At 36.7% G+C, this 27,024-nt stretch overlaps 1 protein-coding gene and 1 long non-coding RNA gene across 2 annotated transcripts; one reads left to right on the top strand and one right to left on the bottom strand.

Annotated features, from left to right (window-relative positions):
- Positions 1-15,505: 15,505 nt before the first annotated feature.
- On the top strand, positions 15,506-16,722 carry LOC145090516 (uncharacterized). The gene is made up of 3 exons (XR_013701622.1): positions 15,506-15,911; positions 16,156-16,437; positions 16,526-16,722. It is a non-coding gene; the product is annotated as an uncharacterized LOC145090516 (long non-coding RNA).
- A 3,329-nt stretch (positions 16,723-20,051) lies between these two features.
- PAP16 (purple acid phosphatase 16) lies at positions 20,052-21,898 on the bottom strand. Its single transcript, XM_079024995.1, has 5 exons — positions 21,386-21,898; positions 21,086-21,301; positions 20,701-20,980; positions 20,447-20,624; positions 20,052-20,381 (listed from the first exon to the last, which is right to left on the bottom strand). The coding sequence occupies exons 1-5, from the start codon at positions 21,672-21,674 to the stop codon at positions 20,169-20,171; spliced, it is 1,176 nt and encodes a 391-aa protein (XP_078881121.1). The 5' UTR covers positions 21,675-21,898; the 3' UTR covers positions 20,052-20,168.
- Between the last annotated feature and the right edge of the window lie 5,126 nt (positions 21,899-27,024).

Below are 27,024 nucleotides of genomic sequence, written 5' to 3'. Positions count from 1 at the left end.
GATAGTGGCGCGGCACAGGGTGCCAGTATCAGTGATTTCGGATAGAGATGTGCATTTTACTTCCAGGTTTTGGAAGAAGTTTCATGATGAGTTGGGTACACGTCTGCATTTCAGCACCGCTTTTCACCCGCAGACGGATGGTCAGAGTAAGCGGACCATCCAAACATTAGAGGATATGTTGCGGGCATGTGTTCTGGATTTCGGAGGTAGTTGGGATACCTACCTCCCGTTGGCGGAATTCTCATGTAATAATAGCTATCATGTGAGCATCAACTGTCCTCCCTTCGAGATGTTGTATGGGAGGAGGTGTAGGACCCCGATATGTTGGGGAGAGCTTGGCCAGAGGGTCATGGGAAGCACCGAAGTGGTGCTTAAGATGACAGAGAAGATTCAGCAGGTCCGGAGCAGGCTTCAGACTGCTCAAAGTCGGCAGAAAAGTTATGCCGACAAGCGCCGTTCAGACTTGGAGTTCCAAGTCGGAGATATGGTTCTTCTGAAGGTGTCGCCATGGAAAGGCGTCATCCGATTCAGGAAGCGAGGCAAGTTAGGCCCAAGGTACATCGGGCCATTCAGGGTTGTGGCCCGGGTGGGCAAAGTGGCGTATAGGTTGGATCTGCCAGCCAAACTCAGCCAGATCCACAGCACTTTCCACGTCTCTCAGTTGCGGAAGTGTTTGGTGGACGACTCGGCAGTGGTGCCTTTGGAGGATATTCAGGTCGATGACAGCCTAAATTACATCGAGCGGCCTGTGGCAATCCTCGACAGGAAGTCGAAGGATCTGAGGGACAAGAGGGTGGAGCTCATAAAGGTGCAATGGCAGCACCGGAAGGGATCGGAGTGGACTTGGGAGCCGGTGGAAGAAATGATGGAGCACTACCCCGAGCTGTTTCAGGATCAAGCAGTAGACTTCGAGGACGAAGTCTAAAATAATTGGGGGAGATTTGTAGCACCTGGTTCCTGGTACGTAATCCTTGTAATTAATATTTCTTGATTATGCATTTTGCCTTGGACTCGGCGAGTTGAAGGACCAACTCGTCCAGTAGAAGCGGGATGAGACGCGGGGTCTAAGCTTTGGACTCGGCGAGTAGACCCTGTTTGGGCAAAAACCCTAATCCGGGTGTTTGCACCCTATTTAAACGCTCTAACTTGGCCTCCTTTGCCCCTACCACTTCCAGAGAGCTGTAGAGAGAAACCTAGCCTCATATTGTTCTTGAGAGTGATTTTGGCTTTGTGAAGAAGGTTTGGAGCTTAGAAGAAGAAAGAAGAGGTTGAAGTGTGCAAGAAGGGGAGGTAGATCCGGAATCTACACTTTGAGAAGCTTCCATTCAGGTAGAAAAGTTCTTACCTTGATCACTAGCTCATTAGATTCCCTTTTTGTCCAAAATTAGTGGTTTTCAAGCCCTAAAACCTCAAGCTCCATGTGCTATGCTCTATGTTCTGAAAGGAATTCAGATTTGGACCTTATGGACACCTTGGAAGTGTAAAGTCTCTGTGGTTGGGGTTATTGAGGTCCCTATTGGGTGTATGACCTCTTAAAGAGCTTGGATTTGCCTTTTTGAGCTTATGAGGCCATGCATGCACGTAAAGTTTGCAACTTTACGTGATAAGCATGCCCTAGGAGCATAGATCTATGGTTTAGAAGCATTGCATGTCTCAGATTTGGTCTGTATGGGAAGTGGGTCGAAGGGACTCGGCGAGTCCCAAAGTGTAACTCGACGAGTTCTATGAAGATGGTCTTAGACTCGACGAGTTGTTCTTCAAACTCGGCGAGTCATATGAAGTGTTGCTGAGAAAGAGGGGTTTCAGTGTTGAAGGTCCAACCCTTCGTATTTGCACGCGGAATTAGCAATTTAACGTGTAGCAATAGTCCGAGAAACCCAAATCCTCATAAGGGATGCTCTGGTGAGGGTTTGGAAGTGAGTAGGAGGTATGCTTGTGGGGACTCGGTGAGTTGTTCTTGGACTCGGCGAGTCGGATCCCGAGTCGGTTCTATAGTCCCAAGTAGTGAGTCCAGGGTGACCCAGTGAGTGGGAAGAGGGACTTGGCGAGTAAGGCCGGGTTAGTAGGAGAAGGACTCGGCGAATCTGTGCCATGACTCGGCGAGTCCAGTCAACTGGAAGTTGACTTTGACCAAGGAGTTGACCTTGGACCAGGGGTGGGTCAGTCGATTGACCTAAGGGTATTTATGAGGGGTTGATCTATGTTTATGGATTTGTAGCCGGAGGATTACCGGTGCAGCAGTCAGACGTCTAGCAGTCAGACTTTCGGTAGCTACTTTTCGAGGTGAGTTTCCTTCCAGTAGGAACGGGTCTAAGGCACCAAGACCGGCCCGTATAGATGATATGATAGTATCGGAGTGTGGGCAGAGCCCGTATCTCATAGTTGAGTTTGATTATTTTATATGCCAGTATGATAGAATTGCTTATACTTGTTGTCTGTGTGATACTTGTATGTTGTGGTTTAGTAGCTGAGTGTGGCCGAGACCCGTATCTCTCAGATAGCGGAGGGTGGGCGAGGCCCGTATCTCCCAGATAGCGGAGTGTGGACGTGGCCCGTATCTCCTAGATAGCGGAGTGTGGGCGAGGCCTGTATCTCCCAGATAGCGGAGTGTGGGCGTGGCCCGTATCTCCATGAATGTGGGCGAGGTCCGTATCTCCTAGTTGTTCATTGTATGATTGTATGGTATGAGGTATTGTGGGGGAACTCACTAAGATTTGTGCTTACAATTTATAGTTTTGGTTTCAGGTACCTCTTCAGCGAAGAGGAAGGAGCTGGCACGGTAGCGGCCCTTCATACACACCTCTTGTTTTCTGCATTAAGAAATTGTCCTGGGATTTGTACTCTGACACTATGGTTGCCCCCATGTTTTAGTTTCCATATACGTAATATGTTTTAAGAAATGATATGATCATATTCTGTTTATTTTCAAATGTTTGCAAAGTGTTTAATTAAAAATGAAATTTTTGGGCTTGAAAAATTGGGTGGTTACATATTCATATTGGTCATGTATAGGGGATGCATTTTTACCAGTTCTAAATTATGGATATATCTATATTGGTCCTCCATTTGGGGATGTACTTTTATCAATACGAATTGGGGTTGTATTCATATTGGTCCCATATTGGGGATATATTCTTATCAGTACCAAATTCAGGATTTATTCATATTAGTCTCGTATTAGGGATGCATTCGTATCACTCCTGAATTGTGTATGTATTCATATTTGTCTCATATCAGGGATGTATTCTTCTTGGGCCTGAATTACGGATGTACTTATATTATTCCCAAGTTAGAGATGTATTGTTATTGGTCATAAAAGGTTATGAGTTTATGTTGGTTCGAATAGGGATGTACTTCTATGAGTCCCATATGGGGATATTCCATATTGGTTCGCTCGGCAATGGTTGCATACGAATTACTGGAAACATAATCACAAGGAAGCTACTCATAATGAGTAAATACCTTATTGTTGGTATAACTATGTTTATTTTATCAAGTTGATATGATATAATTCTTATAAGTTGTTATATATGAACTTATACTTGTTACTCACTAAGCTATTTATAGCTTAATGTTGTTGTCATTCTTACTGATTTCAGGTATATGTACTAGTAAGGATTAGTTGACTTTGAGATGATGTGAAAGACATATGTGTTAAGTTCTTATGTTGTTTTATATGGTAGTTACGTAACACGTGTTGGGACAATAAGATAGTTTTGTACTCTACATATGGTTACTGACATTACTTGTATCATTTACAAGTTTAATGTACACCAATTATTTGTATTGAAAGTAAAAAATGGACGTACCTTATACAAGAATTGTTGAATATGTATATTATATATGTAAAATCGTAAAAAGGAAACTTCACTCACAACCTAATTGTACTTTCCTTATTAACTACCTCATATGAGATACATCAAAATGATATAAAATGAGAATGTTCTTCCTCATGATTAAACTCTCCATTATCCATAAATACAGGCCTTTTCCTAAAAAGAGGAAGTGATATGTCGTGTTCTTAGCAACACATTCATCTTTATCCTCCATGGACTAAATTTATTTGTACTTGTATATATCACAATCTAAGTGTCATTTCTTCAATGTGTTGTGATCCCTAAAACATGAAAAATAATTCTTGCAATACATTTTCTACAACTTAGAGAGCACATATACATAACCCTATGTTTAAGATATGACTTACGGAAAACTTATGACATAGTCGGATGTCCTTGAAAAAAGTAAGCTATAAAAATTGATATTGTAAAAGCCATGACTAGCTAATTTAACCCTATAAACCATTTGAAGTTGCATGCCCCAAAAAACATTTGGTGTTATGTGTTACCATTATATAGTTAGGCGGTCACCCGTATGTAACCATATTTAGGTGGTGTTTGTTTTTTGTCCGCAAATCTTCATGGCCTCTTCTGTCTACACGGCGCAGACCACGCGCAGACATTTGCCTTCACAGATTGTTTGTTTTTTTGAAGACTGGAGACCTAAAAATGTATGCGCGCCCTCTTCTTGGCGCAGATGTGGACCATAGTCTTCTAACATCTTCAGACATCTTCTTGCCAAAAAAAACACATATACTTTATTTTATTTTATTTTTAGTTTTTTTGAATTTATATTTATTCCAACTTTATTAGTGATAAACAATTTGAAAAAGAAGTTACAATACTTAAAAAAAAAGTTTGACGACACAAACATGATATTTTTAACAAATTTATAAATAAAAGTTTATTATAATAATGGTCGTTGAAATTGTTTATATAAATATGAAAAAAATAATATATTCTTATATTTTTGTGCCAAATTTTATAAAACATTATTTAATAAACCATCGTCAATTTCTTAGAAAAAAAATATTTATGATACGTTTTTAATTGATTTAATTGAAAAAATCGAAGTTTATTTCCATTCATTTATATATCAAATTCTTTGATTCTTAATTATAATGTTTAGGCATAACTTTGCGACAAAAATTGTTGGTTTTTATCAAATATATACGTTAATTTGTACCATTTTTATTTTCACCTTTTATAACAAAGTCATAAATATATTAAAAAATCACTTTGTAGTTTAAAAAAATCAGTTTATTTAGATTTGTGTTCATTTTAATAGCATGCAGATGTTAAAATAACAAACAATCTTCTTTTTTCAGACTGCAGACGTTTGGTCCAACTCTTCCGCTGTAGAAGTCTACAGATGCGTTCCGCAGACTGCAAATATTTTTACCATAGAAAAAACAAACAGCACCTTAGTGTGTTGCAACTATTATTCTTGGAAGAAGATTCTTGGAAACAAATTCTATGAATCAAACAAATTATGAGTTCATGTTTGTTCTTGAGCTTTAAGAAACTTATGATCTCATCGAAGACTTATCGAACAAGTTATGTACATGATCCTTAACTTCACATCAATACATACTTCATTTACAAAGGTTTCCTAAAAGGTCGAATCAAACCAACCCAATGAAATTCCAATAAAATTGGACTTGTATGCTAAATATTTGGACTTCAAAATTTTGTTGTCACTCGATATTTTTGTGAATTTTTCTTAAGATGCATTTTGTGTATGTTATTACCATATTTTCGTAACCTTTTTGCATCATTTTATGTGCATATTCACCTTTTTTTTCTAGTATTGTATAATATATTGAGATTGTGCATAAATATTTTATGTGAGTTACTATGGGTGCTATGCTATTTTTTTTATGTCCAGATAACATGACATAAAAAATAAACGTGGAAGCAGAGGATTTAGAGATAAAAACAATGAACAAATGTTAGGACAACGTCTGATGGATACTAGAAGTCGAAAGTAAAAAAAGGAATTTTCCAAGATAATGAATTGTCGTATTGCCAATTATGTACACATTGCGGTCATGCCAAACTAGAAATAACATTGTACTTTATGATGAGTGGTCATGTCACTTATTGTCTACAAATTGGTGAACATGTGAAATGTCAAGAGCAACCAATGACACATATGTGTGACTAAGCAGTCGTGTCACTAACCAATCAACCAAAATAAAATGCTGAAAATGCTTAATGAATATAGTTTTTGTCAATTTCAGAATTGCCAAATTTTGAGACGATTTTTAGACAAAATTTTGAAGTTTTCTATTTAGAGCATCAAAATAGTCGTTTAATTTGTTTTGTAAGTTTATTTCTTGTTACTGATCACATCATGTGTTGCCGTGTCGGTGTTGTCATTTCATTCGTAATCATGTGATTGGTTTCGAGATTCGACATATGAAGTTGTTGATTTGGTTTTCTTCACATTTTATCCATGTTGCTTGAGTTTGAACTAATTACAATGGGGCCGCAAGTGTTTGTTTAATTAGAGTTTAGATAATTAAATGCTAAATAAGTACAATGAAGTTGCAAGTGTCTGTTTAATTGAGCAAAAGGTGGCGAGTAATACACTCGATTTCATAGAATATTGAATTTCTTCTCATTTTATCCATGTTATGTCAATTTGAACTAATTACAATGGAACCGCAAGTGTCTCTTAAATTAAAGTTTAGATGATTAAATGCTAAATAATTACAATGAAGCCACAAGTGTCTATTTAATTGCTCTAGGTGGCGAGTAGTACACTCGATTTCATAGAACATTTTGGTGTAGTACTATGAAATCATATTGATATGTGTATGTATTTATTATTTGGTGATCTCGACATTTAAAATTTAGTTGTTGTGATCTCGACCGAAATACAATGTGAAAATGAAATTTAGTCGCCACCCATTACTTCTCTTCACCCCGGAATGGTATCGATCACTAAGAAATCATAGCGGCTCACCAGAAAACACGCATCAACTGAAATCAACGAATTGTAGAGTTAATTGCAGAAAATATGAGAAGAACGAATGTATACGTCTTGATTATAGAAGATTCTTCCGTACAAGAAGGACCAAGAAGAAATAGAGAGAACATTTTTCTACTAAAACCGGAACACAAAGTGTTTACAAAACCTATAGATATGCATATATACTAGTCAAAGTCAGGTCATCTTTTAGACAAAATTGCAAGTTTGGTCCCTGTGGTATGTCAAAAATTGGATGTTTGGTCCAAAAAGTTTTGGGGTTGCACTGGTGGTCCAAAAGCTTTGATTTTTTGTGGAATTGGTCCAAAGGCTTAACAGCCGTCTACCCCCTCCGTCTGTGTGAGGGTATTTTTGTCAATTCACGCCCATTCCTTTGATATCTTATTAAATTAAACCCCCCTAACGTCTACTCTCCTTATTAATAGATCGAACGTGTGTTTCATCTTTTCCCTAAATAGATATCTCCTCCTGCTAAAATCAAAATCGTGTCTTCCAAACTCAAAATCAACAATGGTGAGGTGTTTCTGTGGTCAAATGGCGATAGTGCGAACGGCTTGGACTGATAAGAACCCTGGTCGACGTTTTTGGGGATGCCCTAAAGAGGTTCGTATTCGTGCGGTTGGTTATGAAGATTTTTCACTGATCACTCAATTCCTTCTTATATTTTGCTAGGATTCGACATGTGGGTTTGTGGGATGGATCGACCCTCAAATGTGTGAACGATCAAAATCAATAATACCTGGGTTGCTGAGATCAATCAACAAGCTAAAGACTGAAGTTGGAAAATTGAAGGAAGAAAATCAAATGTTCAAGTATGATATTGGAAAAATAAAGGAAGAAAAATCAAAACTAAAGTTGTACTTGATATGTAGTTGGGTTTTTTTGGGTTTGTCTTAGACATATCTATGAAAACATGAGGAAGAGATGGAGAACTACTGAGTACAAAGAAAAGTTATGGAACTGTGCCAAAGCCACAATAGTGCAAGAATTCAATCGTTTGATGAAAGAGTTTAGTGAATATGACATAGAAGCTTATGAATGGTTGAAGAAGATCCCACCACTACACTGGACTAGAAGCCATTTCACAGGTAGACAACTCTCAATTCAGTGCTAAGTTACACAAATTTGTTGTATGCTGTTCTAAATTACAATTGTCTTGCAGGTAGACCAATCACAAACATGCTTTTAAATAACCTATGTGAAGTGTTTAACAGTAAACTGATAGAAGGTAGGGATAAACCAATAATCACATGCTTAGAGTACATTCGGGAGTACATGATGAAGAGGATTTGCAATGTGATAAATGTTCAACAGAAGTGTGCAGGTCCATTGCCTCCAACAGCAACAAAGATCATGGAAACAAACACAACAAATGCTTCTACTACATAGCCAGGTGGAATTCCTCAGACAAGTATGAAGTACAAGGACCATGGCAAGATCAACATGTTGTTGACATGGGCCAAAGGGTATGCAGCTGTAGGAAATGGGAATTAACAGGAATTCCTTGTAGGCATGTGATTGCAGTCTTATTTGATAAAGCTGACAATGGTGAGGATGTGGGTGAACTTTACACTTATGTACACAAGGTGCATTGGCTTGAAACCTGGAAAGAGGCTTATTCCTACAAGGTAGAACCAATCAAAGGTCGTATCATGTGGCATGTTAGTGATTGTCCAATAAAGATCAACCCTCCTCCACATCGTAATCAGCCTGGTAGGCCCAAGAAGAAGAGGCAAAGATCCATGGAGGAAAAATCTCAAAGTCAGGCTCAAAGTCAGAGCCAAACTCAAAGTCAAAGTCAAACAATTGGTGCTAGTGGTATAGATGGTCATGGTCCAGGGGGCAGTGGAAAACTCACAAGGAAGTTCATTATTGTCACTTGTAGCAAGTGTAAAAACAAGGGACATAAAGCAAGAACATGTAAGGGGCAAGGAGGAAATTGATGTGTTGTGTTGTTGGATTAAGATTATGTAATGTGTTACTTTTGGGAACCATTGTGTTGTTCTTTTGGGTGTCTGTTTTATGGTTTTGATGTTTTTTGGACAACTTTACCCTCCGTTTAGAATGATGTTTTTTTGGTCATGTAACAAGAATTTGGTATGTGCAAACAATGGTTATTAACTTTGGATGTTCTTTTGTTTATGCATCATTGTCCTTTACTTTTTAGCATCTTTATGTTACTATTAGGTTATGTTAAGCATTAACAGTTTGTCCCATCACTGCTATGTCTAGTAGAACCAAAATATTTGGATGTTTGAAACAAATAACTTCATTACCCACTAACCATAACAATACATTCACTTGCATGTCCAAAAGAGTACATTCACAAACATAGCAATTTTCCCAAATCTACCACAAAATAAACCACTAAAACATGGACGAACTACTTCATCAGAAAAAAAAACCCAAAAAAAACCCAGCTACATATCAGGTACAACTTTAGTTTTGATTTTTCTTCCTTTATTTTTCCAATATCATACTTGAACATTTGATTTTCTTCCTTCAATTTTCCAACTTCAGTCTTTAGCTTGTTGATTGATCTCAGCAACCCAGGTATTAATGATTTTGATCGTTCACACATTTGAGGGTCGATCCATCCCACAAACCCACATGTCGAATCCTAGCAAAATATAAGAAGGAATTGAGTGATCAGTGAAAATCTTCATAACCAACCACATGAATACTAACCTCTTTAGGGCATCCCCAAAAACGTGGACCAGGGTTCTTATCAGTCCAAGCCGTTCGCACTATCGCCATTTGACCACAGAAACACCTCACCATTGTTGATTTTGAGTTTGGAAGACACGATTTTGATTTTAGCAGGAGGAGATATCGATTTAGGGAAAAGATGAAACACACGTTCGATCTATTATAAAGGAGAGTAGACGTTAGGGGGGTTTAATTTAATAAGATATCAAAGGAATGGGCGTGAATTGACAAAAATACCCTCACACAGACAGAGGGGGTAGACGGCTGTTAAGCCTTTGGACCAATTCCACAACAAATCAAAGCTTTTGGACCACCAGTGCAACCCCAAAACTTTTTGGACCAAACATCCAATTTTTGACATACCACAGGGACCAAACTTGCAATTTTGTCCATCTTTGACAAAACTTCAAAAATAGTCCCTGTGGTTTCCGAAAATATCAAGTTTAATCCCTAAGTTCAAAAAACCTCACAGATGGTCCCTGTGGTTTCAAAACTTTTAACAAATGGTCCTTCCGCCTAACTCCGTCAGCTTTCTACCGTTAAGTGAGGGGCATTTTTGTCATTTCACTACCCAGGGACCATTTATGAGGTTTTCTATTGCTTTTTTTAAAAAATAAATAAATAAATATGCAAGGGGTCCCACCCATCTCTTTCTCTCTCTCATTGTGTGTTCATCCCAAGAAAACTCAAAAGCTTCAACTGTCTGGTCACCCCTAACCCCCCTCCCCCATTTCTCTCTCTTCGTTCGTCTCTTCCCCTTTCTCTCTTCTTCTCCATTATTCTTCTTCCTCCATAAAAAAATCCCCCCACTTCCCTTTTATCTGATCACGATTTTTAAAACCATGTCTCCAAAAGTTAAAGAACCTTTTTCAATTAGGAGACTGAGAGCTATTTGTAACCTTCTTTTGACTGTATAAGCATTATCACTTTGATCTAGCTCCATTCCTAAGACACATCCGGATTCAGTTTGAACAAAGGCTCGTCTTCTTCCTGTGAAATGTTTAATCCCTTCCATTTTAGTGTTTCCATGGTATTCATCTGCAGCTATTCCCCAATACAACTTTACTCCTCCATCTGAACCCTGTAATTATATATTTTTTTTCATTTAGGCATTTTCACGAACAGTTGGTAGGTGAAACAAAGTAAAAAGAAAAGCGGAGTCTTGTGAACCATGAATATGGAAGTTTACCAGTGCAATGAAAACAGTTCCGGATTTACTATCGTAGACAATAAATGCAAAACTTCCTTCAATATCTTTGATGACCTGGTCGGCGGGGTAAGGCCCACGATCTCGTAGCGTCCGATAAGCTTTGATAATGACCATGGCTTCGTTGGTGTTCTTTGACAGTCCGTATTGTTTGATTTGGGAGCAGAGATTGTTCAAACTCCCCATGAACACACTACAAGAAAAAAGGCCTTTTACGACGCGCAAAACACGACGCTCTTTGATTTATGTTACGCATTAGAGAGCGACATTAAAAAAGTGTCATCTCTTCAAAAATTTTAAGGATTTAGGTCGCGCATTACTGAGTGCCCTTAAATTAGTGTCTGGTGTAAAAATATTAAAAACACGGAGGGCACCTATAATAAAAAGAGCGTCCTCTACAAATGTCGCTTTATAATTTTAATAAACGCGCCTCCTTGATAGGTAAGGGGGGAAACTAAATCCCCCAAAATTTTGAACACCCGCTTCCTCTTCCTCTCTGCTCTCTACCCTCCAAAATCGACTTCATTCTCTCCCTTCTTTCTCTCTGCAAACCCCTTCCTCTCCGATCGACTTTCACTTCCTTCTATGTGCAAACCCTAATCAAACATAACACATTTGAAATAGTAATGGTGTTGTGACTCCTCAGGCTAGAACATCGGCGACTACACACCTATCAAATAATATCTCTCATACTCGTCATAGAAGAATGACATATATCACCATTGGTACATAAGATTAGATATCAACTCCTCAGGCTCACCGTTCCACCTCTTCCCCACCCTAATACATTTACTAAGACTCCTCAGGTTTACAAGCCCAAGGTTTGATTGCACTAAGGTATGAAAAGGACGCTTCTACCCTGCCCTATTTCTTCAGTCATTCAACAAATAAGGGGGCACGCAATTTCTCATTCATATCTCGACTTCATCTTCTCAATCAAGAAAAAGGATTATGATTTTTCCCTAAATGTGAGATTTCATCTAGTATTGTCAATTTCTACTTTATGCCTCTGATTTTTTCCTGTATCTACTTCTCATCTCTGTAAACAACTTTATTTCACGTTTCAGCTTATAGCTATTGGCTTAGAACTAGCTGCTGTTTGGGAAGCTATCTATCAACCACATGTAACAGGTATCCAATTATTAATATATACAACTAGGTTACAAAAATAACTTCTTAAAATCAAGAACCAACTATTTAAACTAACGTTATATAGTCTCTTATATGTGATGTAAATAAGCTATTGAGGTAGTTTTTGATCAATTTTAATTCTTTTTTTTTCTAGCTATTGAGCCAATTCAAGATTACAAAGAGAGATGGGGTTTGTCATTTTGTTTTCAGTTTTAGTCTTAAGTTCGTATTCCTACCCTTATATGTTAACTTATTTGCTGAATTATATGTTTTGAAAAGAAGAATGGAGTTGTATGCTCTCAAAGTGGTGATAATTCCAATAAATAGATCAAAAAAGAAAGGGGAGGAGCTATGCACTCCAACTGTTTGACGAAATGCTTGAAAGAGCCATCTCACCTAAGTCAGACCTTATAACATCACCTGACGTACACATGACTGTGAATTTATGGCCCTCACTAGAAATTTACTCTTTTGCAGTTTTTTACCTGCCTAGCTAATGAATATGAAAGAAGGCATATGTCAGCTTCCTCTATTGCAAGGTAATTTAATTCCATATCTATTGAGGTAGTTTTTGATCATTATGAAAGAAAGTAACAAATTCATTTTCAATCTATTCATTAAAGTGTAAATAAGCTTACTAAGATAAAAAATGATAAAAAAATTAATGCTAATGTTTCCTCACCACAGGTCAACTCTATTTTATAAATTTTAACTTATAAGTCAAACTTTCCATTTATGTGATTGTACACTCACTTTTCACTTTCTATTCCTCTATCAGACATTAAAGTGCTTGGGTCAATTTGTTCAGAACTTTCAAAGCCTAACAAAAAGTCAGTTCATGGGTAAGTTTGTCTTTTTTTTCATTGTCCCCCTTTTCCAAATCAGCTCTGTTATTGTTCATAAAGCTTAAAAAGACTGCTTTTTCCCAGAGGTTTTGGTTCCATTATGGCAAACATTCTTCTAAAAAAAACTGAATTTTTTAACACATGATCATGAGACAAGTATCTTTTTAACACATGATTTTATATAATAATAATACTAGAAACCAGCCCATCCAGCAGGTCGTGAAGCTGAATTACTTTCTTTGTTTTTGAACTCCTCCCCATAACTAGAACGCCCAGAATTAGTGGTGATGATAGGGATATTAGGTGTTGTGTTTACCTGAGAGTGAGAACTAGCAGAGGCAGGAACCGTTGTGAAGCTTTCTTCTCCAAAACCCCATCTGGTGGTGCGGCCTTCAGCTGCTTGCTTGTTCTGGTGCCCATTGTTTCTTATAATCTTATTCTAATAGATTTGGAGTTTTTTGTGGGATTCTCCTCAGGAAATGCCTGCCATGAATTTTGTTCAGGGGAATCTTTATCAAATAATCCCTTTTCAACCTCCCAAACTCTTCCATCTTTCACTTTCTGCTATTAAAACTAAACAAACAAATTAATACCATTCTTTTTGCCTATAAGAAACCAACTGAATTGAAGAGGAGTAACCTAATGTTAACGGTACAAACATGAAAAAGAAACAGCCCCATAAAGTTGTGTAGATTAAGTGTTTTACCCATTAACTCTATTAAGTAAAAAAGAAGCACGTTAGTGTCTCTTTATGCAAGCTTAACCTTATCTTAAACTTAAAGCTTCTTACTGCTCCTAAGTTAATTTACATTTATGCCCTTTGTTTTCTTTTTCATTACATACAACAATGAAGTAACTGATGTCTGTTTCTTTCTACTCATACATATGTCTAGTTCACCATAAAACTCCTTCATTGTAGCAATATCTTTTTTCCTTTCCTCTTCAAGTGCTTCTTTCTCCTCCTGAAGTTCAGTTACTTTCTTCAACATATCTTGTCCTCGTTTATTCTCTTTAAGTATTTGCTTACGAAGAGACTCCAACTCCAAATCTGACATTTCCACTTGCGTTCCCAACCTTGAAACATTACTTTTCAAAACTTCAATTTCATTTCTTGATGCTTCAGCACAAAGTCTATGATCCTCATTGTTTTGAATTTGATTGTTGTTGTTGTGCTCTGGGATTTTTATTAAATCAGCCATACTTCTATCTGAAAGTGAACCCATTGACCAATATGTGTTTGATCTTTGTTTTTGATGAGGTTTTGAGTTCCTTGAAACAGTTGTATTTTGATTAACATTAAAAAGCAATCTATAAGAAAAATCCAAAACGGGTGGCTATGATTCTGTTTTCCATCAGATCTATAGTCATATTGTAAAAATCATACCTTGAGCTATAGAACTCAAACGGACCCCAAACCAGTTCCCAAAGTTCACAAATTGAGTTGGCTAACTTTCTTAAGCAGCCCAACTTCACTGGTAAGGACGTTATCTATGTGCAAGAATGGAATGTTTGCTGTTAGGTCTGATCCGGGTCTGTTCTGATATGTCATTTTGTTTTCATCATTTATAAGGCTTGGAAAAGGATCCAGAGTGATTCCAAGTTTCTATATGTTCCTGATATTATGAATTTAAGATCTGGAGCAGATGGGGTGTTATTTCCAATTATAAATTGGTTAGAATTGATCCAGACTCCAGATCAGTGGGCAGTCACCAGCTTTTACTAGTGTTGTGATTGTCCACAATGTGAATTTTATATCCGGAGCTTGGGAAATGCTTTTCATTCAATTCCAACTCTGAGACTTTCATTTGTATGTCCTTTACTTCTCTGAATTTTGGTTTGGACGAATTCTACTCACAAGTTGGGTAGAATTGGCCAACCTCACTTGACTGTCTTGTTGGAGATAGAAGTGATACACCTTTTTGTAAAATTCATATTTAATTCATCCTTTGGAGTTAGAAGGAGTTCTTTATAGTTCTGGAATCCTGAACAATCATAGTTTTCTATAAAATTTAGTTAAAGCTATGTTTCTGTTTTAGATTTTGGAGTAAATCCGTTTTGAACAGCAGGTCTGTTTTAGAGACCTTGCTGTGATTACTCTTTTCTCAACTCATAGCTTCATTACTTCTCCTTTCTAACCTTTAGTCCTTCTAAGATGGGTTTTAAAAGTTTAAAATTTTTGCAAGTGTGCTATTGAAAATGAATAGCTGTACAGCTCTTTGTTGTATCTCAGTATTTATTATAAACTCACTTGCTGAATATTGCCCAGATCTGGTTTTGTAATTCGGGATCTGGTGGTTGAGAGTGCATCAAAATCTTTGCGTATGTTGAGAGAAGAATGGATATTGTTGGAGTCCTGTAGAAACAAAAAAAAATAGATGATGATCACAAAAGAAAACATAGATGTATAGAAATAGAAATACTCACGATACAGTAGGAAGCTTCTCATGTATAATGACAAAAATGTCCTTTGGGCTACACCCAGGTCGTCTGGCCAAAAGATGGCTGTATTCTCCAAGCAGATAAGCACTAACCTGCATAATGACATCAGCATACAGTTGTCTATATTTGTGTAGGAAATATAAGATATAATCTACATACCTTCACCATTGTCTCATGTATTGCAGGCTTATCAAGATATTCTCTAGCTTTGAGAGCTGCATAAGGCTAATGATTAAAAAAAGAAAAGTGAGTCAGTAGTAAGTCCTATGAACTTTAATAATGCAGATACCAATCTACATTCTACAATACCAAATTAATTAGAATATTCATGAATCATAATGGAGATTCTAAAGATCATCATCCAAATGCACCAAAATTTAGAGTAAGATCGAACCACTATTAATGAAGGTATTCTACTGGGCTAGGATGCTTGTTGTTTGGATATGGAGCCATGGAAGAACTTGGACCCTTCCGTGTTAACAGTGATGGAAAAACACTCTACCCCAACCACTATGCATGGAACAATGGTAACAAAAATTCCTTTAATTACTATGTCTCATTCACATCACTTATAATCTTAGTCCCTGTCTTGCTGGTGCATGCCTAACCCTATAAAACCTTTGCTTTTGAGGTACTAACTGTTTTCTCCTGGAATTTTTTTTGCCTGAGATTTTTTGCTGCCAGCTATCCCTTCGGGACCACTCTTATGTATTATGTTAAAAGCACCAATTCAGAAATTTGCTGATTATGTAAGTCAGCTTTCCTCTTCCTTTTTGCTTTTTATTATTTATGCACCCTTATGCCACAAATCTCTTTATTTATCATACTAAATATGCAACCATCCATTATTTTACTCCTAACTTGTTGTATAATTCATTCATGTCAGCTGCATATATGTTGCATAAAATAAATTGGTAAAAGTAGACATGTGAATTATGCATCTGTTATCTCAAATCTTACATTTATTTTTATTTCTGTTATTGTTTTTTCCAGCTTTTAGGTGTTGGTGTCAAGCTTGTTGGCAATACAGTGTGGAGTACCCTCTTTCATCAATTCTTAATAGTGATGTCACGTGAGAAATCATTTTTCTTTTTGTTAAACAAGTCTTTATTATCATGTATTAGGTCATACCATGGGTAAAAACAGCCTTGCCCCTGGTTCCGGGGTTGTCACAAAATACTTGACTTTTTAACTTTGTTTGTGGTTTCATTTAGTAATAATCCTTCTGAGGGGGTGTTTGTTGGGCTGCTTCTTTCAATGTCATTAACAACAGTGGTAAGTAAAATCTTACTACTATGAACCTCTTTTGCTTAAACCTACCTTATTGACCTGTAGCTGATTAAACATAAAATTAATTATGCAGGTTTTGAAGTTTTTGATGGAAAAGAATAGTGTTAATGCTCTTCATAGAAAAGTATGTTGGTATTTTAGGAAATTTGGCTAATAATTTAGTTAATTATATAAAAAATGTTGAAATCTTACATTTGTCTACTATTGGAATGATTATTTGTAGTATTACATTTGTCTACTATTCGAATGATTATTTGTATAACATTAACTTTTGTGCAATGCATTGTATTATTTGTATATGGTATTTTATTTTCCATTATGTGACATAAAATGCAAATTTAATATGAAAATAAGTAAATCCATAAATAATTTTTTTTTTTAAATTTAAAATTACGATACGCAAAAATGTGTGTCATCTTCATTTATGACATGGCCTTTCTTGATAGGGGCTTTCTTGATACGCATTGCGTGTCATTAACACTCGCGTCGTAAGGTTACGACACGCGAATGCGTGTCGTCTTCCTTTATGACAGGGCCTTCCTTGATACGCATTGCGTGTCGTAACCGCGTGTCGTAAATGCACGTCGTAAATGCGCGTCGTCTATCTTTATGACATGGCCTTCCTTGACACGCATTTGCGCGTCGTCTGAGCCATTTACGACGCGCAATGAGCGTCGTAAAAGGCATTTTTTCTTGTAGTGACAAACAGTATATGTCATCAAAGGCAGTGAACAACCTTTGATGAACAGAGTAAGGACGATTCGGTTTAACATAAGCAAGAGCAGTAGCGTCGCCACTAATTCCACGCCGCCATGACTTGTGTTCTTCATCACATCGAGAAAGAGAGAGAGAGAGAGAGAGAGAGAGAGAGAGAGAAAGACCCTTTAGTTAAATAATTATATATATATATATATATATATATATATATATATATATATATATATATTTAAATAGAGAAAACCTCATAAATGGTCCCTGTGTATTGAAATGATGAAAATGCCTCTCACTTAACGGTAGAAAGCTGACGGAGTTAGGCGGAAGGACCATTTGTTAAAAGTTTTGAAACCATAGGGACCATCTGTGAGGTTTTTTGAACTTAGGGATTAAACTTGATATTTTCGGAAACCACAGGGACCATTTTTGAAGTTTTGTCTTAAATAAATAAAAGAAAATAATAACCTTTAATTTTGAGAATTTTGAAATTAAAAGGTAAGTTAGTTAATGCAATTGATATCCATTTATTAATATATTTGTTGTAATTATTACATATTCTATGAAATTTAATAAAATAGAAAAACTCATTAAATGACATGTAGAAAAAAAATTAATTCAAAATAACTACAAAATGACATTTGGCAAATTGAATGAGAATATGACAAGTGGCAAAAAAAAACTTTCATTTATTAGAGAAAATATACTTTTAAGAAAAAAAAAAAGATAAATTAAAGATACGATAATGAACCAAATTCAAATGCCCCAATTTGAGGAAAAAGCAATAACATAGGTATAATTATCGTTGTTCATAGAGAATGTGGTAGGTACAACCAAAATTGGAGTAATCAAGCAAAAATAGAATGGATTACTCGATTATGTTATCTTAATTCTTAAGTCTTAACAGTAAGAATTTCATTGAATATAAAATCTTATAAACCATTCTTGTCATTGTAGTATCTGTAGAGAGATTTTTTTTCAAAGTTGAAGTTATTAAAGAATTACTTAAGCGCATCGATATCACAAAAAACATTTTAATTGTTAGACTACTTGTTGTATGAAATATATGCTAGAGAAGATTGATTACACTATTTTCAATAGAACATCAAAGAAAATTAACTTCCTTGAATTCGAACTCCTGACTAAATGGATAAGAAGCAAACAACACAACGAGAACCAATGTTTTTTTTTATCCTGGTACTATTACTAATGATTTTATATTTAAAAATTTATAAGAAATATTTTTCCTTAATCTGATATATTTTTGTAAATTGTTTGGATATAACGTGTGAGTTGTGTCTTTGAGCGGACTTTTTATCTTTCTTGCCCTGAGTTCAAAATACATTTGAATCGACCCTATCTCTTATTTAAGGTATTTTTAGGATATTTTTTTTTATTTTCACATCAAAATGCATTACGAAATCTCTAAATCTCTTATTTAAGCCATTTTTAGAATTCTCTGGGCGTTGTTTTAATGTTTTTAGTATACTATAGTTATTTAAAATGTTTTTTCAACCACATTTATGCAGTACATTTATGGATAGTTTCGCATGTTGTTTTATATGATATATTTCTTTTTGTTTGTGTAAATCATGTAAATATTGATGAACATATATAATGCCTTAATTTATGTTTAACGAATCTTGATGTTGACAATGTCAACAATTTTGTATTGCAAGCCAATGCAAAACTGTTGTTCATATTTGGTTTATGTGGTTTTCAATTATACCATCCCTTGTGAAAACATGAAGAAATTCACAATATGAGCTATTACGAAACTATTCATATTTTCTTCAGAAATTTTTAATATATAAATGATAATTTTGAATACTTCATAGTTCATAGAGTTTTCATTGCTAGATTGGTCAACATTAATTATATTGTTAGATTGCAAATTGTTCATGTATGTATGAGTTGTAGTCGAATCAAGAAGAAGTGTTTCACGACCCTAAACATGAAGTCCTAAATAATAGCCTCACTAGTCTTTGTACCTTGTTGTAACGATTAAGAAGCCTGGTGAGTCGGTCACGCTTAGCCGAATCAAGCTTGGCTGACAGAAACCTAACTTACCATCAAACTATGAAGATAATGACATGCAACTTGAAGATTGTGTTAAAAATAATGCTTGTTCAAACTACTTTGTTATTGTTAGATGAAAGGCCAAACATCCTAAACTATGCACCAAGTTTTATTCAAATGACGCCAAAATGCTTGTTCGGATCATTTATTTGGTAGATGGAAGACCCCAAAGAATAAGAGAAGAATAGGGATCCAAAACTAGAAAGAACCAGGAAATGATATCTATTATTTGGTTCGATGACAACTTAGATGAAAGCCTGTTAGAAACTAATATTTCAAATAAACGGAAGCCAAATCAAATCGAACTGGTTTGGAACCGAATGTTGGTTTAGTACTGTTTAATTATTATACATGTAACCAATTTTTGAAAAAAAAATCGGTCTAAAAACCGGTTTAAAACCTTTAAAAATCCGACTTTTATATGGTAAACAAATATCATTTTCATTCATCATATTTTCAAATTGTTGTTGATCCAAGGTTTTGGAAGTTTTTCAAGACTCGTTATGAACTCTTATACGATCTCAGATGCTCAAAAACCACTTTCTAAAAGTTCAAAGTAGAAAAATGTTGTTTTGAACCTCTAAACAATCCCAAATGACAGAAAACTTTGGCAAAATGATGAGTTTTGCTTATCTACATGGTTCTAATCATCCATGAAAATTTTATTTTATTCTTGCAACAATATCAAGTTCCATAAAAAATAGCAAAAACATAGGTTTTGTCAAATCGATATGTTAATACATCTTAAAACTTTTTTTCTGTTTTCTGTTTTTATTTCAATTCAAACATAAGATTTATTTATCAACAATTTTAATTTAAATCATTTCCAATGTAACATGTTGTATATAACAAATAAAATAAGACCCTAACTATAACAATATTTACGTGCATTAAAAACACAATTAGTCAATCATTAATCTAAATATCTACCTCGATAAAACCACCTCACTATGCAATGTCCCATTTTCCATTCTAATCCATGATTTCAGTGTGAAGGGCTCGCCGGAAACCTCCAAGATTCTAGCACCTCGATCCCAGCTTCCATAACCACCGTAGCCAGTATGCCTCGCATAGCACAACCACATCTTCTCATACGGACAACACCAATCAAGCCCATGGTTATGACCGACAAACACCGCCTGCCACCATGAAAATACCTTATATCCCTTTCAAATTAAACAACAGAAATCAATGTAATCCTTACTTTAACTGAAGGTCTTTCTGTAAGAAGCTTCATCAGTCCCATTTCAGCTTCTTGAGCTGCAACTCTCTCCTTGAACATCGAACCCACGCACTGAGTTCGTCTTCGTCTACCTGCAACTTTCTTAGCCACCTTCTCATAAGCTTTACTCGGTATATGCCAGAAAACTATCTCCGGGATGCTGTAACATATAACAATACGTCACATATGATTAAAGTCGTGATTCAATGATCAATAGAGAGACATTGATTGCTAACCTTGAATCAGGGTTTACTTCGTGAGATTTGTTGCGGAACCATTCGGATTGGATGTTTGATATGACTTCTGGGTATGATCCGCCACCGGAATCCAAGAAATACATGAACATTAGCGGCGATTTGTGATCTGTTTTTGGGGATAGAAGAGTAAGAACGTAATTAGATACGCTTGGCCATAGATTTTGAGGACCAAATCCAGTGTATGACAATGAATTATGCTCTATCTCGTTTCTCATCAGTTCCAAACGCGAAGTTCCTTTGAAGCTACACTCATCTCCCTCTGAAAAATTCATCCAACACCAAAATATACGGAATTCTGATTAGGACAAATCTGTAAGCACCATGAATTTGATGATAACGATAATTGAAGCATTTTGGGGCTAACCGGAACAATTGGAAGGACATTGAATTTGAGGAATCCTGGAAGATGAAAACCAGTCGATAGGCCACTCAAATGATGCATCGTCATGGTTACCAAATAAACTAGCCCATGGTATGTTCCTTTCTCGAGTTGGAGAGATTGCTTGATTCCAGTAGAAGCTAGCATTATGAATCGGTAAATTGTTTGCTGTGATCACATCTCCAAGATAAACTACAAAATCTGTCACAAATTTGGGAATGTAACACCATAAGCGTTGATTTGATCACATTAAAAGCTATAAACCAAACCGCCATGTTTACGAACCTGGGTTTTCTGAATCGAGAATGGTGGACATGACTTTGATGGAGTTCATATCTTGTCGTGGACCCCAATCAGTCCAAGCATTCTCTCCGAAATGCAGATCGGCGAATAGAGCCACCTTGAACGATGAACCCTCGCCGGACCCACCTGCCACTCGAAGATAATTATCATTTGGCGTTTTCCGTAACGTGAGGCCATCAGACTGCCTGTCATATGGCTGGGCAATGACGATATTTCGCCAGAGAAGAAGGAGAACGGTGATCGAACCCCATCGGTTTGATAATTTCGCCATTGATTATCTGCAACAAGTTCGTTGATTCTCAGCTGTAGATAACGTGAGTTCGATAATTGCTTCAATTTTGGAGGATATGCTGATTGTGACTAAGAATATCCAACAAAAAACCCTTCTTTATCACTTTGGTGGAATTTCGCTCTCGATTTTGTATTTCAAGTGACTTCAAATGTGTCGTATGTTGTGAAAATCTGGATTATATTTTTGGATAAGATGGTTATTTTGTTGTTAATGATAGCCGTAATCATAGATCGGTTTGTTCCATTTCCATACCATCTAGCGTGTTGTCTTTTCTGATTACTTTTTTTGTTTGCTTTTTTTTTTTTTAATTTTTATTTTGAATAGTAAAATTCTATCGATAGGGTTATTGATACTGTAACCAAACAATTTTTAGTATAATAGTTTAAATCGTTCTTTATGATTTATTTTTCAGGGCCAATTCTGAGGAATCAAATGATCAGGACGAAACGGAGAAAAAAGACCCTTAGGCCTTAACGTGTAACATTTTAACGAATTAAATTACATAAACTATTTTTTTATTAAAATGACGATAAACCTTATAGTAATAAACATAGCAAAATTAAAGTATTTTAATGACTAATAAAATATCCTAACAGGTAACCGACGATCATTGAAGCTCTCTTAGCATTCTTGATTGCAAATTGGTTGATCAACTCTTCGTAGTCTATACTCACTAAGATTTCGTTCTCGATAGATATCATCGCCAACCCGCTAAGTCTTTCTTGGGTCATTGTGGAGCGTAGGTAAGATTTCACAAATTTCAATTTGGAAAAACTCATTTTTGCAGATGCGACCGTTACTATCAACAAGGTCTTTAACATACTCCTGCTCTTCTGTCTCTTCTACTTCTACATGCTCCTGCTCTTTAATTTGCTCTTCAACAGGTTGTCTATGGATAAACTTATCTAGAGCACCGACATCAACATTTCTCTTTTCTTCATCTAGTTTTCTCTTTTTAAGTTTTTGATAACTGGATGGTTGTTTAGACTTCATCACTATAAGTTCATAAGTTTCAACTTTCAACATTCAAGCAATTACAATAAACATAATTTGATAACCAATTTTACAATAAACATAAACTCATAATTTAAACTACTAAACTGGTTTCTATGAATCTTAGAAACTAATTCATTCATTCACTATTCTATTGATTATTAAACTGATTTCTATAGTATATAAACTGATAATAAAATATTAAATTCATTCAATGATTCAATATTATATTAAACTATAATCTATGAAAGTATGAATCATTCGAATATGCAATTGACAACTATAAACTTGATAATCCTCAATTTATCATAAATCTTACCTGGTTGGTTGATTAGCAGGAGGTAAAAACAGATAATTGACCCTTGATAATCCTCAATTTCTCATAAAAGATCGTCTACCCTTGCTGAATGAGTGAATGACGCTGAGCCGCTAAGTTGCTATCTTTGTCGATTGCTTTTTTTTGAACGAACGAACAATCAATGATCGTGAAGTGCTGCAAATTGCCGCTTCTATTCATGAGTGCCTTGTTCTATTGATTAATTCAGATTAATGGGATGCTGATTGCATATACTACAAAAAAAATGGGCCCCTTAAGATTTTGGGCCCTGTTCAAATGCCCATGTTGCACATGGTTTAAGCCGACATTGTTTATTTTGGCTTTAAAGGGTATCAACTTGTATTTTACCAGTCATTTTGATACTTTTACCCACATTAGAAGGTAACACTGCTTTATCAAGTGCCAAATAAGCAGGTGAGTCAACAACTGTAACACCTGAAATCAGAAAGGACAAGAAAGGAAAGAAAACCCTAAGTCAAAGGGTTAACTCGTCGAGTCCAGGGAGGAACTCGACGAGTCGGAGCGGGATCCGGGGATGAGGTAAGTGACCAACTCGGCGAGTCGGCCTCATGGACTCGACGAGTCTGGTCTGAAGAGGGAAACCCTAAATCCGAGACTTTGGGCACTATTTAAGCATCTTATTCTCTCCATTAGGGTTTCATATAGCCTCTCTCATCCAGAAACCGAAACCCTAAGCCCCCATTATAACTCATTCAAGTTCTTTCCATTTTTGGGTGATTTGAAGGAAGAAGGAAGGAAGGAACCATTGGGGATTCAAGGGTTTGCAGTAGATCCAAAGTTTGAGGGACTTTCTAGAGCAATTCAAGGTAAGGAGTCGTTACCTTCCCTCTTCTGCATGTAAATCAATCTTGATTGTGAGATTTGGGACTCTTATGCCATGTTCTTGAACCATGTCGAGTTAGAGCTCAGATCTGAAGTTGCTACTTCAGATCTAAGTGTATTCTAGCCTAGAGAATCATAAAGTATCAGTCTTGGGGGTGTAGGTGAAGCATATGGTTGTCCTAAAACCTAGACCTAGAGTGTTTTGAGCCTAGATCTCCTTAGTTATACATAAATTTTGCAACTTTACGTGGGGAATGGACTTTGGAAGTATGGATCTATGATTTGGAGCCCCTGCATGGCTCGAAAAGCCACTGAATGGATTAAGAACTGAAGCGACTCGGCGAGTCACATGAGTGGACTCAGCGAGTTGGATGAAGATGGGCAGGAACTCAGCGAGTTGGAAGAACAACTCGGCGAGTTTGTTGAAGAATGCCTTGGACTTGGTGAGTCTGTTCTTGGACTCGGCGAGTCAAGTCGCGAAACCCCAAACCCTTCAAGTTGAGACTCGGATAAGTGAGTTGAGTGGGGACTCAGTGAGTTGGACAGGACTGGACTCGGAAATCGGTAGACTCGGCGAGTCAGGGGCTGACTCGGCGAGCCGAGTCGCGAATGGAAGGACTCTAAGCGTATGAACTCGGCGAGTCAATAGACAGACTCGGCTAGTAGGGTTGACCTGGAAGGTTGACTTTGGCCAAGAGTTGACCAGTTGACTTCCAGGGGTATTTTGGTAATTATTGGTATTTATTGAGTTCAGCTATTTGGTGTTGACCAGTAGAGGAGTTCGTATCGGTGGTTGGAGCAGCGTGATCTTATTTCTTCAGCCGACAGTTGCAGGTGAGTCTTCTCACCATACCAATGGGTCTAAGGCACCAAGGTCGGCCCATCTTATGTTGTGTGATATGATAGTTAGCTTTATGCTAGGTGGTATGCTGGTAGTTATGTGATATGCTAGTTGTCTTTGTGATACTTGCATGGAAGACCATGTGGAGTAGCCCATGGCATAATTGTATAAGACCCTGGGTGTAGCCCACAGCATCCTTACAGGTTTTTGTACGTGTTATGTGTAGATATTTATGTGATGCATGATATGCTATTTGGTCATATATGGTATTTGCAGGGAAGACCCCGAGGGGATCCCGTGGCATTGGATGTAAGACCATGTAGGGTAGCCTATGGCAGCCCTAGGTGAAGACCATGTGGGGTAGCCCATGGCATTGGATGTAAGACCATGTGGGGTAGCGCATGGCAGTCCTAGGTAAAGACCATGTGAGGTAGCCCATGGCACTATTATAGGTTTTATGTATCCATGGCTTATGTGATATATGGTAGCTTTTATAGCTAACAGTATATATGAGATGTGTGTAGCTTTTATAGCTAACAGGATATGAGATATGTGGTTTGTGTGAATGGTATGCTCTGGGAAACTCACTAAGCTTCGTGCTTACAGGTTTGTTTATGGTTTCAGGTATCATCGTTTTGGAAAGGAAGAGCTCGGGTTAATCGTAGTGCATATACCTAAGATTTTCGCAATGAATGATTTTGGGATAAACTCTGATAAACGATTTGATTGACTATGATTTGATTGTTTGATGGTATCTATGTTTTAGTTATATTAAAAATGAAAATTTTACCCCTGATTTTTGGGACGTTACAACAACATCCCTAAAATCTTGAAAACCTGCAACAACTACAATTAAAAGGATTTTCTTTTTGATCAATCAAACCCATATTCATATTCATCATTTTCATCATCAAATCCTTCAGCTCCATCCATGTACCCATCACTCGAGACCAAAGATCTCGCTACGAAACTGTTCGTGGACAACGATCAAAGGCATGAACAAGAACAACAATCAACCGCTTTTGAATCTTCAAAGGAAGTTGTAATCAAAATCCACGGAACAAAAATTTGTTGTGTTCCAGTAAACAACCTCCGATTGGATTGATTCAGCCGCTGCATCCAAATCCCAATTCACCTATTCAGTAATCATGAACTTCACTGGACTTCGAATCGCTTTTACAGTGTGCTTGAGTGCTAATATCTGATACAAGAATTTGAGAGGTTATTCAACAGCAGATCAAGGAGTAAGAGAACCAGAGCACCGTCAAATAACAACAACTAGACATCAACACCACCAGTACATACCACTCCGATCTCTGAAACATCCAAAACGAAGAGACAAAATTCTCAGTGACCCTAGCTGGTAATCTAAATGTAAACTTGCTAGAAGGTGGACTTGGTGAATTAACCCTAAATACAAGAGCCCCAACAACATGGCAACAATATGGTCCGTTGTTAGTTAAAGAAAGAATGTCTTGTAGTTTTAATGGAGGATAAAGAACATCAATAAGATATTGAGCAGATTGTGAAAGCTTTTGATTCCCTGTGGAGATTTCAACATGATACCGACAAAATTCTTTGCCATTACCCTCTAATAGATCCCATTCTTTATTGTAGTAATCTCCTAATCCATCAAATATGTAGGCTTTCAATATAACTAAGCCAGGGTAACATGTTCTAAAGGGGCGAACTTCATCGATACAAACACATGAAGACGATTCACCCTTAATATCATCTATCTCGGTTTCTATGCCTAGCTCTCCTTTACCCATGTGTATCAGAGTTTTATCTGACTATCTTGACTATTGCATAAAACATAAATCAATCTACGCAGAAAGAATCCAGCTAAAAGAAAAAGACTCAGCTATAATTTCATTCGAATTCGAAGATCACGATAATCCAATGAATAGATGCATGAATTTGGGGACGAAAAAATTAAATCCTATTGATCAATAATCATGACAAACTCCTGAAAACAACACTGATCCAATCAAACCCACAAGACATCGTCCAATTAAATATTTAAAAACAGAGTTTTTCGTTGATCCCTATGTAAAGTACTTCTTCATCCTGCGACACGACGTCGGAAATCGATGTTGTTAGGCGCTGCACTCGATGCGCATGGAGAAGACGCCACAATAGAGAACGAATATGTTACGTACGAAGATGTTATACAACGCCTGCTAGGGTTTGTTGATCTTTTAAGTTGACCAAATGCTAAGTGGCATATCAAAATTGATGATTAGGAAGAGGTTCACCGGGTGACCCTTTCATGTTTTTTATAATGACCTTTTAAAACGATAAAACACTAGTAC

Source organism: Lactuca serriola, chromosome 2, assembly GCF_051521515.1.
Source record: "Lactuca serriola cultivar US96UC23 chromosome 2, Lser_US96UC23_V15, whole genome shotgun sequence".
Classification (NCBI taxonomy): domain Eukaryota; kingdom Viridiplantae; phylum Streptophyta; class Magnoliopsida; order Asterales; family Asteraceae; genus Lactuca; species Lactuca serriola.
The sequence above is the reverse complement of the archived record's forward strand: the minus strand, read 5'-3'. Positions and strand labels throughout refer to the sequence as shown.

Excerpts from the sequence above, each read along its gene's own strand:
- PAP16 (XM_079024995.1), bottom strand. The coding sequence starts at position 21,674 with ATGGCGAAATTATCAAACCGATGGGGTTCGATCACCGTTCTCCTTCTT. Across the intron at positions 21,302-21,385 it reads TCTCGATTCAGAAAACCCAG|ATTTTGTAGTTTATCTTGGA; the intron begins GTTCGTAAACAT and ends AATTTGTGACAG. Across the intron at positions 20,625-20,700 it reads GAAGTAAACCCTGATTCAAG|CATCCCGGAGATAGTTTTCT; the intron begins GTTAGCAATCAA and ends TATATGTTACAG.